The sequence below is a fragment of the Loxodonta africana genome, chromosome 15, assembly GCF_030014295.1.
Source record: "Loxodonta africana isolate mLoxAfr1 chromosome 15, mLoxAfr1.hap2, whole genome shotgun sequence".
NCBI classification, from domain to species: Eukaryota; Metazoa; Chordata; class Mammalia; order Proboscidea; family Elephantidae; genus Loxodonta; species Loxodonta africana.
Genome location: NC_087356.1, coordinates 40,894,280 through 40,911,056, shown reverse-complemented (window position 1 = coordinate 40,911,056; position 16,777 = coordinate 40,894,280). Strand labels below are relative to the sequence as shown.

Genomic DNA, 16,777 nt, shown 5'->3' with positions numbered 1-16,777 from the left:
AAACAACTCATTGACATCTAACAACAACATTATAATAACTCCAGTATTTGTTTGTGGAAGGGCTTTAATTTGTCTACTAAGGACCAAAAATCAAAAACAAAAAAAGGGGAGGAAATACCTATCTCTCTGTGCAGTAAAAGGTTAACTCAGCAGGTCTGGGTTGTCCACACCCTGAGCATTCTAAAGAAAAGTTTGACCCTTTTCTGGCTCCTGGGAGGTACGCTCTAAGCCCTTAGAACGTCCTGCCTGATGAGTGTCTTCATTTACTTGGGGGCTGTGCCTAAAAGTCTGTGCTAACAATGTGGTTTATTGTGGGGACCTTGGGCCTCATGGTATGAACTTGACTCTGGAGAGGTTGGAGCCATGCCTACATGACTGACCCCTGATAAGAACCCTGGACACCAAGGCTCAGGTGAGCTTCCTTGGTTGTCAGTACTCTGTGTGTGTTGTCTCACATTGTTGCTGGATAATTAAGTGCTGTCTGTACTACACTGTGAGAGGACACCTGGAAGTTTGTGTCTCCTGGACTTTGCCCAGTGTGCATTTTTCTGCTGCTAATTCTAATCCATATCCTCTCACTGTAATACACTGTCACTGTGAGTATAATGACTTTACTGAGTTCTATGAGATCTTCTAACAAATTATTGAACCTGAGGGTGGTCTTGGGAACTCCTGAATACAATCAACTTCCCTCCTTCCCTCCCTCCCTCCCTCCCTTCCTTCCTTCCTTCCTTCCTTATTACCTGTCTGTATGTCTATCTATCTATCTAATCTGCTTTTATATGCAGAGACTATCCATGGAAAGAGATACAAGACACTGGCAGCAGTGATTGCTTTTAAGGAGGGTGACTGGGGAACAGGAATGGGAGGGAGATATATGTCTTTTAGGTTTGAAATTTTTACCTTATGCATTATTGTTTTTGTTGTTACCTATATGGCCAGCCCTGGCCTGACCCAAAGGTTCTCCCCGAGGAGAGCCCTGCCTGCACTGGGCTTAGCTCTAGGGCAGCTCTGAGGCATGCATATTTACTCTGATGTCTAAGAATTCTGGATAGTAAAAGTGCTGCAGCATGGAGGAGAGAGAGCTAAATGACACTGATATGGATTGAACTGTGTACCCCTAAAAGACATGTTGAAGTCTTAATCCCTGGGACCCGTGAATGTGACCTTGTTTGGAAATAGGGTCTTTGAAAATGTTACCAGTTAGTCACCATGAGGCCATACTGGAGTAGAGTGGATTATAATCCAATTTCAGTGGTGTGCTATAAAAGAAGAGAAGAGACAAGGAGGGAAGATAACCACTGAATTATGTTGCAGCTGCCAGCCAAGGAACACCCAGGGCTACCAGAAGCTGGGAGAGACAAGAAACAATCTTCTCCTAGGGCATTTGGAGAGAATATGGCCCTATAAACCAAAAAACCCGTTACCCTCAAGTCGATTCTGACTCATAGCGACCCTATAGGACAGAGTAGAACTACCCCATAGGGTTTCCAAGGAGTACTTGGTGGATTTGAACTGCCAACCTTTTGGTTAGCAGCCTTAGCTCTTAACCACCACGCCGCCAGAGTTTCCCGTGGCCCTACCGACACCCTGAATTTGGACTTGTAGCCTCCAGAACTGTGAGAGAATTAATTGCTGTTGTTTGAAGTCACCTACTTTCTGTTACTTTGTTACAGCAGCCCTAGAAAACTTGTCCAGTGACCCACCTCTTTGGTCATGTTAGGTGGCATGCTAACAAGCACTCAGGGTCATCAGGGGAGCATTCAGACTCCAAGAAAACCCTGTAAGGACTCTTTGGCCTCACTCAGAGACTTTTTCACCAGGAACTCATCTTTGGTCTTTTTCCAGGCAGTCTGAGTTCAAGCAAGAGCTTTCCCACCTTAAAAGTAAGCAATGCACAGAGGCTTCCCCAGATCCCTGCTAAATCAGTGGGGGTGGGCATCCCCTTGTGGCTGTCCCTGTAGGTTCTCCTCTGAGCTTTCATCTGGTTTTCACTGAATGCATTTCATTCACCAGCCATGTGCCAGAACCCCTTCTACCTCATCTCTTAGGTGGTCTCTTGAGGCACACTGGTAAATGGCTTATGGTGTGCTGGATTTTAATCTGCAAGATGCTAAGCCATTTCAGAAGTAATTAGGATATAAACACAGTCTTAAAGCCATGCTTCCCCTAGGTCTTTATTTGGGGTGGTTGCAGCAGCTCCAGAAGGAAAGGCGTGTGATAATTACAGGAAGTTATATCAAAGATTTAAAAAGTGCATTTCTGTGGTTTTTAGCAATGAAAGAAAGATTTAGCATCAACTCAGATTCACAGTCTGCTTGTCAAACTTCCTTAAGATGCGTGTTTATAGTATGGTCTCTGCCTGGGTAACACAGGACCTCTTTCCCCGAAAGGCAAAGCAGCGAAGGGATAAACCTTAAAAGAGTTTTGAGTTGCTTATGTATGGAGCTATCCTGGCAAGTCTGAAATCATGGAGTGAAAGTTTAACTTAGGGCCCTTACCTCTTATCCTTGTTCCAGAATCTTCTATAATACACCAGACCCCCTTCCCACCCTCTTTCTCAGATTGCTCTTGACAGGCCCCCACCCCACTCAGGTAAAGTGGAAGCTCCATAAGAGCAAGAATCTTGTCTCCTCGTTCCCTACTGTATCTTTGGGAGTCCTTGGGTGGTGCAACCAATTAATGTGCTTGGCTGCAAACTGAAAGGTTGGAGTTTCAAATCCACCCAGAGGCACCTTGGAAGAAAGACCTGACAATCTACTTCTGAAAAAAAATCAGCCATTGAAAACCCAATGAAGCAGTTCTACTCTGACACACATGGAGTCACCATGAGTTGATGGCAACTGGTTTTTTCACTCTATCTTTAGTGTTTGGAACAGTAGGCATATAATGACTTATTGACTGAATTAATGAACTGAAGAAGGAATGAGTGAATGAACTTCAAGGATGTTTAGCACTTTACTGGCTTGGATCCTATCCTTTATTAGTTGACATAAGAATGAACTTTCATGACACCTGTCATCACCCATTATGCGCTCTGGTTCTTGATGATGCCCAGTCTGCCAACCACTCAGTTTCCAGAATCCTCGAGTAACCCTGGGTTATGGTTGGCATTTTCCTTCCCTTCTCGTCCCTCCTCCTCTTCATACCTCTGCTGTCCCCAGGCCTCCTGGTCCTTTAGGACCAAGGCTCAACAGGGAACTTTAATGGATGATCAGTTCATCTTCTAGCAGGGACCCTGTGTAATTCTGAGCAGGGAAATGCCTGATAAGCTGATTCATTGTAATGCACTGAACTCCCCATCAACCGTTTTATATCACAGGGAGTAGAAACAGTACAGGGGTACGAGGTGTATGCATCTCCTCGGGCTGCTGTGACAATGTACATAACCTAGGTGGCTTGAAACAACAGAAATTTATTCTGTCATGGCTCTGGAGGCTAGGAGCCTGAATTCAGGGTGTTGACAGGGCCATCCATGCTCTCTCTCAGGCACTAGAGGAAGATCCTTCCTCATTTTCCAGCTTCAGGGTCCCCTGGCGCTGCCTGGCTTATGGCAGCGTAATTCTAATCTCAGCCTCTGTCTTTACATGGCCATCTTTGCTCTGTGTCTGTCTGTGTCTCTTTTTGTAAGGATACCCATCATTTTTGTAAGGAACGGTCATTTTTATAAGGAACGTTCGCTTTTTGTAAGGATTAGAACCCACCCTACTCCAGCATGACGTGTTAACTTAAATTACGCCTGCAGAGATGCTCTTTCCAAATAAGGCTACATTCACAGGTACCAGGGACTAGAACTTAAACAAATCTCTTTTCGGGACACAGATCAACCCATAACAGGAGGGAGGATTGACGTCCCAATAGCATGTCCAGTCCAGGCTTGGAAGATGTCATGAAGAAGGTAATTTCGGCTAGTGAGAAATTTCAACTACGGAGAAAATAAAACAAGATAATGGACTAGACAGGAGCCAGGGTGGGACACTGGCTACCTAGATAGAGGTCAGGGGAAGCTTCTCTGAGTGCTGAACTAAGAGCAAAGGTGGAGAAAGACCCTGGGTGACCAAGTGTGCCAAAGGAGGGAATAGCAGACTGGGAATGACCACAACTGGGCGACCAGCTTTAGATGGTCTATGAGATATTAGCTGAAGTTTTGAGGCTTACTGCTTAATAGGGCAAATATGAGAAATGACATTTTTGAGCCAGAGAACATTTCATGGCTGTGGAGATGGGGAAGGACTGGGGAGTCTTCATGATCTCTTGGATTTAGTTTAAGGGATTGAAGCCTCCTTAAGGTTAGAGGGCTGTGGTCAACACTGTGTTCACCTCCTTCTGGTTCCCAACCCCTTCCTGGTACACGAGAAGACTACATTTCCCAGCCCCTTGCAGATTAAGCAAGGCCATGGGACTTCTAGCCAATGAAATGTGGGAATTCCAGGCTGAGACATTTAAGAGCTGGTGGGTCACCTGCGTGTTCATTCTCTTCCCCTGCTATGGCATCCCTGGAAACTATTCAATGGAACAGCAGTGTCACAAGATAAAAAGAACTGAATCTCTAAGGGACTAGGTGGATGAAAGAGCCACTCACCCACATCAGACTTTGCATGAGTCAGCTGTAAACATTTATGGGCTGAGCCATTGAGATTTCAGGTTTAATTGGCTATCGTAACACAATACCTGACTGATACAAGGGGAGAATATGGGAGCTTAGAAAAGGGAGGCTTGGATGGGACAAGCACCCAAGGAAGAAGCCCAAATGCGGGACTCCCAAAGCTGCTTGAGGCATAAGCTCAAATAAAATGTGAGTCTAGGGGTGGGTTGGGGTGGGGTAAGCTCAAACTGTCCTAGAGGGCAGTCTGTTAATTTCTCAGCCATTTTTACTTTTCTGAGAAGTAGAAGTGAACACTAGCGAGTCTGGCTTTCCTGGAAATGCTTCCTGTTTGGCTTGGTAGGCTGGGAATTTGCCAGGCTTGTCCTATGAGCCGCCATCTGCCTCAGACTTTAGATCTTGATGGAAGCATTTCTAAAATGTATTAACTCACTAAAGGTTTGTTGAATGTTTGCTGCGTGCCAGGTCCTGTGTGCCAGGTGGCAGAGATATAGTGATAGCTGCTGCCCCTGAGGAGATAAAAACGGGGCAGTGAGATTAGTGGTGTGAGCGTTCACAGGGTAGTCCAGTGGCAGAATCCTCACCTTCCATGGGGGAGACACATGTTCAATTCCTGGCCAAAGCATCTCAACACAGTCTGTCCCTGGAGGCTTGTGTGTTGCTAGGATACTGAACAGGTTTCAGCGGAGCTTCCAGACTAAGATGGACTAGCAAGAAAGGCCTGGGAATCTATTTCTGAAAATCAGTCACTGAAAATCCTATGGATCACATAATTGGTCATGGGAATTGCACAGGACTGGGTGGCATTTTCTTCTGCTGTGCATGGGGTTGCCATGAGTCAGTGGCTAACTCCATGGCAGCTAGCGACAACAAGAAAATTCACAAGATGTACTCCAGGCAAAAAGAAAATGGCAGCTCGCTATGAGTGGGAGTTAGTGATGGGAGGCTCCCCCGAAAAGGGGGTTCTTTGGTTGAGTTTTCAAAGGATGATATGTATTTGACTTGTGGACAAAGGTGGGAATAATATTCCAGGCAGAGGGAACAGCACATGTGCAGTTACAGCACATGATTTCCCTGGTGTGCTGCTGGGGCTGTGTCAATGAAGGGGGAGGGAGTAGTAGCTAAGATTGGGCTTCTTTATAAAATTTGCTTGAAGTACAATGCTTATTTATGTATTTTAATGGAGAATCTTAAAAAATGTCCTGAAGTACAACGCTTATTTATGTATTTTAATGGAGAATCTTAAAAAATTTTAATTTAACTTAAAAAATTTTTTTAAAAATTAAATTTCTTTAATAAAAAAAGTAAAAAGTTTCTAGAAAAAAGAAAAGTCAGAATCTTTTAAATAGTTTGTACTTGTTGACTCAGTAGTCCTGGTCTTGTTGTTGTTGTTGTTAGGTGCCGTTGAATCAGTTCCGACTCATAGCGACCCTGTGGACAACAGATCGAAACACCGCCCGGTCCTGAGCCATCCTTACAATCTTTGCTATCCTTTAGCTAATTGTTGCAGCCACTGTGTCAATCCACCTCGTTGAGGGTCTTCCTCCTTTCTGCTGACCCTGTACTCTGCCAAGCATGATGTCCTTCTCCAGAGACTGATCCCTCCTGACAACATGTCCAAAGTATGTAAGACGCAGTCTCACCATCCTTGCTTCTAAGGAGCATTTTGTTTGTACTTCTTCCAAGACAGGTTTGTTCATTCTTTTGGCAGTCCATGGTGTATTCAATATTCTTCGCCAGCACCACAATTCAAAGGCGTCAATTCTTCTTCAGTCTTCCTTACTCATTGTCTACCTTTCACATGCATGTGATGCAATTGAAAATACCATGGGTTGGGTCAGGTGCACCTTAGTCTTCAAGGTGACATCTTTGCTCTTCAACACCTTAAAGAGGTCCTTTGCAGCAGATTTACCCAATGCAATGCTGGGAATGACAACTTGAAGAGGAATGGTGTTGTATTCATTGTCAAAGAACGTTTCAAGATCTATCCTGAAGTACAACGCTGTCAGCGTTAGGATAATATCCATACGCCTACAAGGAAGACCAATTAATACGACTATTATTCAAATTTACACACCAACTACTAGGGCCAAAGATGAAGAAATAGAAAATTTTTATCAGCTGCTGCAGTCTGAAATTGATTGAACATGCAATCAGGATGCATTGATAATTACTGGTGATTGGAATGCGAAAGTTGGAAACAAAGAAGAAGTCCTGGTCTTAGGAATATGAAAACAGAAAAAAACTTTCTGTTCACAGATAGTATTATTCATGATAGTTTTTTAAAAATAATTTTTATTGTGCTTTAAGTGAAAGTTTACAAATCAAGTAGTCTCTCATACAAAAACCCATATATACCTTTCTACACACTCCCAATTATTCTCCCCCTAATGAGACAGCCCACTCTCTCCCTCCACTCTCTCTTTTTGTGTCCATTTCGCCAGCTTCTAACCCCCTCCACCCTCTCATCTCCCCTCCAGGCAGGAGATGCCAACATAGTCTCAAGTGTCCACCTGATCCAAGAAGCTCACTCCTTACCAGCATCCCTCTCCAATCCGTTGTCCAGCCTAATCCATGTCTGAAGAGTTGGCTTCGGGAATGGTTCCTGTCCTGGGCCAACAGAAGGTCTGGGGGCCATGACCACCAGGGTCCTTCCAGTCTCAGCCAGACCATTAAGTCTGGTCTTATGAGAATTTGGGGTCTGCATCCCACTGCTCTCCTGCTCCCTCAGGGGTTCTCTGTTGTGTTCTCTGACAGGGCAGTCATCGGTTGTAGCCGGGCACCATCTAGTTCTTCTGGTCTCAGGATGATGTAGTCTCTGGTTCATGTGGCCCTTTCTGTCTCTTGGGCTTGTAATTGCCTTGTGTCCTTGGTGTCCTTGATTATTCTTTGATCCAGGTGGGTTGAGACCAATTGATGCATCATAGTGGCTGCTCAGCTAGCATTTAAGACCCCAGACACCACTCTTCAAAGTGGTATGCAGAATGTTTTCTTAATAGATTTTATTATGCCAATTGACTTAGATGTCCCCTGAAATCATGGTCCCCAGACCGCTGCCCCTGCTACGCTGGCCTTCGAAGCATTCAGTTTATGCAGGAAACTTCTTTGCTTTTGGTTTAGTCCAGTTGTGCTGACCTCCCCTGTATTATGTGCTATCTTTCGCTTCACCTGAAATTGTTCCTATCTACTGTCTAACTAGTGAATGCCCTTCTCCCACCCTCACTCCCTCCTCCCTCTCGTAACCACAAAAGAGTGTTTTCTTCTCAGTTTAAACTATTTCTCAAGTTGTTATAATAGTGGTCTTATACAATATTTGTCCTTTTGCAACTGAGTAATTTCACTCAGCATAATGCCTTCCAGGTTCCTCCATGTTATGAAATGTTTCACAGATTCCTCACTGTTCTTTAGCGATGTGTAGTTTTCCATTGTGTGAATATACCATAATTTATTTATGCATTCATCCATTGATGGGCACCTTGTTTGCTTCCATCTTTTTGCTATAGTAAACAGTCCTGCAGTAAACATGGGTGTGCATATATCTGCTCGTGTAAAGGCTCTTATTTCTCTAGGATATATTCCAAGGAGTGGGATTGCTAGATCTTATGGTAGTTCTATTTCTAGCTTTTCAAGGAAGCACCAAATTGATTTCCAAAGTGGTTGTACCATTTGACATTCCCACCAGCAGTGTAGAAGTGTTCCAATCTCTCCACAGCCTCTCCAACATTTATTATTTTGTGTTTTTTGGTTTAATGCTAGCCTTGTTGGAGCGAGATGGAATCTCATTGTAGTTTTGATCTGCATTTCTCTAATGGCTAATGATCGTGAACACTTCTTCATATATCTGTTAGCTACCTGAATGTCTTCTTTAGTGAAGTGTCTATTTATATCTTTAGCCCATTTTTTAATTGCGTTATTTGTCTTTTTGAAGTTGAGTTTTTGCAGTATCATGTAGATTTTAGAGATCAGGCGCTGATCAGAAATGTCATAGCTAAAAAAACTTTTTCCCAGTCTGTAGATAGTCTTTTTACTCTTTTGATGAAGTCTTCGGATGAGCATAGGTGTTTGATTTTTAGGAACTCCCAGTTATCTAGTTTTTCTTCTGCATTCTTTATAATGTTTTGTATACTGTTTATGCCATGTATTAGGGCTCCTAACATTGTCTCTATTTTTTCTTCCATGATCTTTATCATTTTAGATTTGATATTTGGGTCTTTGATCCATTTTGAGTTAGTTTTTGTGCATGGAGTGAGGTATGGGTCTCGTTTCATTTATTTGCAGTTGGATATCCAGTTATGCCAGCACCATTTGTTAAAAAGACTGTCTTTTCCCCATTTAACTGTTTTGGGGCCTTTGTCATATATCAACTGCTCATATGTGGATGGATTTATGTCTGGATTCTCAATTCTGTTCCAATGGTCCATGTATCTGTTATTGTACCAGTACCAGGCTGTTTTGACTACTGTGGTGGTATAATAGGCAGGTAAAGTAAGGCCTGCCACTTTATCCTTCTTTTTAAGTAATGCTTTATTTATCCGGGGCCTCTTTCCCTTCCATATGAATTTGGTGATTTGTTTCTCCATCTCATTAAAGAATGTCGTTGGGATTTGGATCGGAATTACATTAAATGTATAGATCACTTTTGGTAGAATAGACATTTTTATAATGTTAAGTCTTCCTATCCACGAGCAAGGTATGTTCTTCCACTTATGTAGGTCTCTTTTGGTTTCTTGCAGAAGTGTACCGTAGTTTTCTTCATATAAGTCTTTTACATCTCTGGTAAGATTTTCCTAAGTATTTTATCTTCTTGGGGGCTATTGTAAATGGTATTGATTTGGCGATTTCCTCTTTGATGTTCTTTTTGTTGGTGTAGAGGAATCCAACTGACTTTTGTATGTTTATCTTCTATCCTGATACTCTGCTGAACTCTTCTATTAGTTTCAGTAGTTTTCTGGAGGATTCCTTAGGGTTTTCTGTGTATAAGATCATGTCATCTGCAAATAGAGATACTTTTACTTCTTCCTTGCCAATCTGGATGAGCTTTATTTCTTTGTCTAGCCTAATTGCTCTGGCTCGGACCTCCAACACAATGATGAATAAGAGTGGTGATAAAGGGCATCCTTGTCTGGTTCTCGATCTCAGTGGGAATGCTTTCAGGCTCTCTCCATTTATGGTGGTGTTGGCTGTTGGCATTGTATAAATGCCCTTTATCATGTTTAGGAATTTTCCTTCTATTCCTATTTTGCTGAGAGTTTTTATCATGAATGAGTATTGAACTTTGTCAAATGCCTTTTCTGTATCAATTGATAAAATCATGTGATTTTTGTCTTTTATTTACGTGGTGGATTACATTAATTGTTTTTCTAATGTTGAACCATCCCTGCATACCTGGTATGAATCCCACTTGGTCATGGCGAATTATTTTTTTGGTATGTTGTTGAATTCTACTGGCTAGAATTTTGTTGAGGATTTCTGCATCTACGTTCATGAGGGATATAGGTCTATAATTTTCTTTTCTTGTGGTGTCTTTACGTGGTTTTGGTATCAGGGATATGGTAGCTTCATAGAATGAGTTTGGTAGTATTCCGTCCTTTTCTATGCTCTGAAATACCTTTAGTAGTAGTGGTGTTAACTCTTCTCTGAAAGTTTGGTAGAACTCTGCAGTGAAGCCATCTGGACCAGGGCTTTTTCTGTTGGGAGTTCTTTGATTACCTTTTCAATCTCTTCTTTTGTTATGGGTCCATTTAGTTGTTCTACCTCTGTTTGTGTTAGTTTAGGTGGGTAGTGTGTTTCTGGGAATTCATCCATTTCTTCTAGGTTTTCAAATTTGTTTGAGTATAGTTTTTCGTAGTAATCTGATATGATTCTTGTAATTTCAGTTGTATCTGTTGTAATATCACCCATCTCATTTCTTATTGGGTTATTTGCTTCCTCTCCTGTTTTTCCTTTGTCAGTTTGGCCAGTGGTTTATTAATTTTGTTGATTTTTTCCAAAAAAACAGCTTTTGGTCTTGTTAATTCTTTCAATTGTTTTTCTGTTTTCTATTTCATTTAGTTCAGCTCTAATTTTTATTATTTGTTTTCTTCTGGTGTCTGTGGGTTTCTTTTGTTGCTCTCTTTCTATTTGTTCAAGTTGTAGGGATAATTCTTTGATTTTGGCCCTTTCTTCTTTTTGGATGTGTGCATTTATTGATATAACTTGGCCTCTGAGCGCTGCTTTTGCTGTGTCCCAAAGGCTCTGATAGGAAGTGTTTTCATTCTCATTGGATTCTCTGATTTTCTTTATTTCATCCTTAATGTTTTCTATAAACCAGTCTTTTTTGAGCAGGGTATTGTTCAGTTTCCAAGTGTTCGATTTCTTTTCCCTGCTTTTCCTGTTATTGATTTCCACTTTTATGGCCTTATGGTCAGAGAAGATGCTTTGTAATATTTCAATGTTTTGGCTTCTGCTAAGGCTTGCTTTATGACCTTCATGATAGTTTTTTAAAAAAAGAAAATCTAAATGTTTCACAGTAGAAGGTATTTAACTAAATTATGGCATATGAAATAAAATGTGATGCTTAGGAAGAGTTTAATCATGTGAGAAATGGCTACGTTGTCACACAAATGTTCAGGATGCTAAATTTTACACATTAGCCCTTGGTATCTGCGAGTTCCACATCGGAGAACTCAACCAACAGCAGATCAGAAATATTTAGGGAGAAAAGAGTTATGTTGTTGCTGACATGTACTATGTAGTTAGGCCTAGGATGGCTGCATCTGTACTGAAAATGTACAGGCTTTTTTAATTGTCATTACTCCCTGAACAATACAGTATAACAACCATTTACACAGCATTTATATTATATTAGGTATTATAAGTAATCTAGAAATGATTTAAAGTATATGAGAGGAAGTGCCTAGGTTATATGCAAATACTGTGCCATTTTATTTAAGGGACTTGAACAGCCTCAGATTTTGGTATCCATGGATATGGAGGAATGACTGTATATAACACAGTCACTGTATAAAAATGCATAGAATATACTGAAAGGAAGTATACTCACATGTTGTTCAGGAGCTGTAACCTGTGACTGATGAAATTATGGGCAATTTAAAATTTCTTTTTTATACTTTTCTGTTTCCTAAATTACCTGTAATAAATGTGTGTTGCTTTTAATCTGAGTAAGAAAAAGCTTTTAACATGCCTTTATATTTGCTTCTCTTTCTGTTCTTCCCTCGCTCCTAATTTTAGGTTACTCAATCCTTAGTTTAAGCCTAGTAATTTAAATTAGACCACATGACAAAAACGAATTACTGCCACTTGATAGCAGCATACCCTCATGTTCAGCTCAGTGGTGAAGATCTTGGGCTCTGGTATTAGACTCTTGGTTCAAAGCCCAGCCTTGGTTTACTAAGCAACGTTCCTTTGAGTAAGTTATTTAACTTAGTGTTTCCTCATTTTTGTCACCTTTAAAATAGATTTAAAAATAGTTACCACCCCAGGATTATTAGAAGAATTAAATGAGACCACAAACAAAGCACTTAGCATGCTGCCTGATATGTCCTAAACACTCAGAAAATTATTAATATTAATGGCTTAGTTTTAATATGTAAACTTCTTTAAAGCTTCATCTTCAAAAGTAAATCTAAAAAGCAAAGACAAGCATTCAAGCAAGGACTTGTAAGCGTCTCATAATAAGGTGAAATATCTTAAATGTGAATGGCATTTGTGTATGTTGAGAAGGGACTGAAAAAACAAGGTAGACATTTAATCTGTGATGTGGCCCATACCTAGTCTTAACCAGTTTGCAGACTGGTGTGCCTATTAGAATGGATGACTCATTCTTCTCTAAATACCAAGAAACCTTAATTTTTCAAAATCATTGGGAACTCCTGGAGGAAGTCCTGCTAACAACAGATAACCTGTGTGTCTTAGTCATCTAGTAGTACTGCTATAACAAAAATACCACAAGTGGATGGCTCTAACAAAGAGAAGTTTATTTTCTCACGGTAAAGTAGGCTGAAAGTCCAAATTCAGGGTGTCAGCTCTAGGACAATGCTTTCTGTCTCTGCCAGCCTTCTCATTAATCTTCCACCGGACTAGGAGCTTCTCCGTGCAGGGACCCTGAGTCCAAAGGATGCACTCTGCTCCTGGCACTGCTCTCTTGGTGGTATGAGGTCCCCTGTTACCCCTGCTTGCCCTTTCCTTTTTATCTCTTGAGAGATAAAAGGTGGTGCAGGCCACACCTCAGGGAAACTCCCTTATATTGAATCAGGAATGTGACCTGGGTAAGGGTGTTACAATCTCACCCTAATCCTCTTTAACATAAAATTACAGTCACAAAATGGAGGACAGCCACACAATACTGGGAATCATGGCCTAACCAAGTTGACACCTATTTTGGGGGGACATAATTCAATCCATGACACTGTGCTTGTCCTGAATGCCTTTTAACTAAAAAAACACAACTTATTGCCTTTAGGAGAACAGAAAAATCCATCCGTGGCTATTTGTGATCCAGCCAGACTTTGCAACTTGGTTTAGATGAATCAGACTGAGGGAAGATGTCTGATACGGTGGCCTGCGCTGGCAAACCTGTGGATATTTCCTAATGTCCCCCTCCCTCCTCTCCAAAGGTGTGTTCATCCAGCCAATCTGAAGTCAGCTAGCAAATCCCATTCCCAGTGGAACTACTCCCAATTCCAGCCAGTGGCTGTGGATTTGCATGGCTTTAGAATCCAGCACGGCTATGGAAGGCTCTTTCCTCATTTAGGCCCTAATTTGCAGACATGCAACTGGCGTATCTACCTCTCTTGACACAGCCGTGATTACGCGCCAACAAGCAAGCTGTTAGCCCAGTTTGGGCTTGTCACCCATAGAGGGATAGGGAGGATGGGAACATGGTGCGACTCAGAAGTTCTTGTCCCAAGATAGAAGAGACTGGTTTGCAGGTCTTTTGGGGAGATGGCCTTCAAGAGATGCTGCTGGAAAGGTCCCTGCTGTACAGAAGGGGGAAGTGGCTTTACAAAGAAGGATTTGTCCCTCCTCCTCCCATTGGTGAAGGCCACATGACAGGGACAGCAAATATTACAGTTGCTAAGTTTTTTTAAGAGAGGCAGGAGCGTGGAAAGAGGGTCGCATATGGGTGGGAACTACCACAGTGGCCTGTGGGAAGCAAAGCAACAAGCCACTCACAATGAGGAGGAGAATGGATGAAAGGATAAAGAAATGGGGTTGGGCCAGTAAGATCCTTTGCTGACTTGAGACCTGTAAGTGTGTCATATCCAGAGAATTTAAAACTTCTTGCTGAAGACCTCATGGCTGGAGTGCTCAGACAGATGAAGCCTGTCTGTATTTCAGTAGAGGTGGAGGGAATGTCTTAGTTTTTTAGTGCTGCTATAACACGAATGGTGCCCTGGTGGTGCAGTGGTTAAGAGTTAGGGTGAGCTACAGCTGCTGACCAAAAGGTTGGCAGTTCAAATCCACCAGCTGCTGCTTGGAGACCCTGTGGGACAATTCTACTCTGTCGTATAGGGTTGCTATGAGTCAGAATCGACTTGACAGCAATGGGTTTTTTTTTTTTTTTGGTTATAATTGAAATACCACAAGTGGGTGCCTTTAACGGGCAGAAATTTATTTTCTCACAGTTCAAGAGCCTAGAAGTCCGAATTTAGGGCATCAGCTCTAGGGGAAGGCTCTCTGTATCAGCTCTGGGGGAAGATCCTTGTCTCATAAGCAGAGCATTCCTCAGTCCTTGGAGATCTCTGCGTGGCATCTATATTCCCCCCATTTGTGCTTGCCTCTCTCTGTGTCTGCCTTGTTCCTTATATCACCTTATATCAGGTTTAGTACGCACCCTACACTGGCATGGCCTCATTAACATAACAAAGAAAATCCTATTCCCAGATGGGATTACATCCACAGGGATAGGGGTTAGGATTCCAGTGCATATTTTTGGAGAACACAATTCAATCCACAGCAGAGCATTCCAGCAAAGGCAGTATCCTGTGTACCGATTACCTGGGGAGCATGTGGAAAGTTATCTGTTAAAGGTTCTATGTCAGCATCATGCCTGTGGGGAGAGAGAGAAAATGCCACAGATCTCTAGTGCTGTCCGGAGCCTTGAAGATAGTGACCGGCCCCAATTCCCACCTGATGACAGAACCTCCTCAGCACCCACCCGGCTCTCCAGTGTCAGGCAGAGTCACTGCTTTGTAATATTCCTTGAATCCGGAATCTGAATCAAAGATGCAGTGAACCCATGTGAAATTGTGCACTGCAGATTAGTAAGTAAGCACAAGTAAGCCTGTGTGTACCTTGCTTACTGTAAGCCCTTGCTGACTGGATAATCCGCCCCGGGTGGAAACCTGTTCATATCTGTCTGTCTGTGTGTCTCCAGCCTCTCCCTGCCCCATCTCCCCAGCTTCTTCAGCTGTTCCTCACAAGCTCTTCGGGTCTCCTCACCATCTTGGTCACTCTTATGGGAGAGTTCCTGGTAGACTGCGTCCCTCTGAAACTGGTTTCCCCAGTGTGATCCAGGTGGGGCTGATTTGGGCAGAATTGTCTTCCTTTTCAAAGTCCCTGAGTGGCGCAAACAGTTGTTGTACTCGGCTGCTCACCAAAAGGTCAGAGGCTGAAGTTCACTCAGAGTTGCTTGGGAAGAAAGGCTTGGTGATCTGCTTCTGAAAAATCAGCCATCGAAAATCCTGTGGCGCGTAGTTCTCCTCTGACACACCTGGGGTCGCCACGAGTCAGAGTTGACTGAATGGCCACTGGATGTCCTCCTTTTCTTCAGGCATTTTCCGGGGACTTGTGTCACCTTTTTTAGCAGCACCATCAGCGTCCTTCCATAAAGAGCACAGAGGTGAGGCTGTTGCAAACCATGGACAAAAGAAATAAGGCAGCTAATAGTTGTCTTGTCAGTGAACTTCAAAGGGACCTAAAGTTTTCTCCCCTCTTTTTCAGGTTGTCTTTGCTTTGAACCAGACACTCCTGCAGCAGGAAAGCCTGCGAGCTGGCAGTGTCCAGATCCCCTACACAATGGAGGATCTCATCAAACACTATAATTGTGGTGACCTCAGGTCTGTCATCTTCAGCCACGACAGCTCCCAGGTGAGTGCCCTTGCCCTCTGCCGAGCTTGGTGTGCATTGAAGTACTAAATAAAGACATTACCTGCTGACACCGGCAAGTGGGTACAAAAGAATGAGGTCATGAGGGGCTTTAAAAATAAAATTGGGCCGATTTAGGTGTCATTGAATGAGATGCTGTAGCTAAGGAAGGCATTTTTTTTAATGAAACTTTTAAGGAACGAGAGGGGCAATGATGAGGGTTGATTCCAGGATCCCAGACGAAGGACAAAGCTTCAAAGAGTTCAGCAGCAGACCTCATGGCTCAGGCAGTGGGTGGCATGAGCCAGCCTTAGAAACTGGTTGTGATCTGAGTCTGATGACTTTGTTAATACTTTTGGGAAATGATGGAGCAAAACTTTGGCTGCAGCTTTCAGTGGCTTCCAGGAACATACGAACATGATGAGGTGCATGAGAAGCTGGGAAGGCTACCAGCATTTCCAGACGTGGGTCCCATCCTGCAGTATTGCTGGATGAGGGTGGCTGAGCTGGTGGATCCAGTGTAAACACAGGACAGGCCTTAACTATGGGCCATCAGAGGGAAGGAAGTGGCGGTCAGACCTCAGAGGACTGACTGCAGCTTCACACAGGGGGGAGGTGGGACAGAGGTTTCTTACGGTTTTATTAACAAATTTCTCATGGGATAAACCATTACCCTTCCCCCCACCCCTCAAGGTGATGTGGAAGTGGCAGGTACTAGCTGACCTTCTGAGTGGGTGAGCATGTTGTTGCCACCTCTGAAACCAATGTCTTCATGCATGATGGTGGGTGGGAAAGAGAGAAGAGAACTAGTGGGTGCGAGTGATGCTGTCCAGGTGGGTGTTAGGTTTGGGGACCTTGCCATAAGGAAACATGCATGAACAGAAGAGGTAAAGAAGAAACAGCAGCCTTGGAGAGAAGGACAAGATGAGCTGAGTCCAGCATCAGCTCAGGAAGGGGACATTTCACTAATAACAGAAGTGTCAGAAGATGTTGTCAGCTTTCCAGAGAGTCTAGTGTGGAAGGGGAGTCCCAGGCTGATGCAAACAGTTAACATGCTTGGCTGCTAATCAAAAGGTTGGAGGTTTG

General features: G+C 42.9%; 1 protein-coding gene across 1 annotated transcript in view; it reads left to right on the top strand.

Annotated features, from left to right (window-relative positions):
• TRABD2A (TraB domain containing 2A) overlaps positions 1–16,777 on the top strand; it is a 75,903-nt gene that overhangs the window by 45,295 nt on the left and 13,831 nt on the right. The window contains exon 3 of the mRNA XM_064268786.1: positions 15,548–15,694. Coding sequence (XP_064124856.1) covers positions 15,548–15,694 — 147 coding nt within the window. The remainder of the gene's footprint in view (positions 1–15,547; positions 15,695–16,777) is intronic.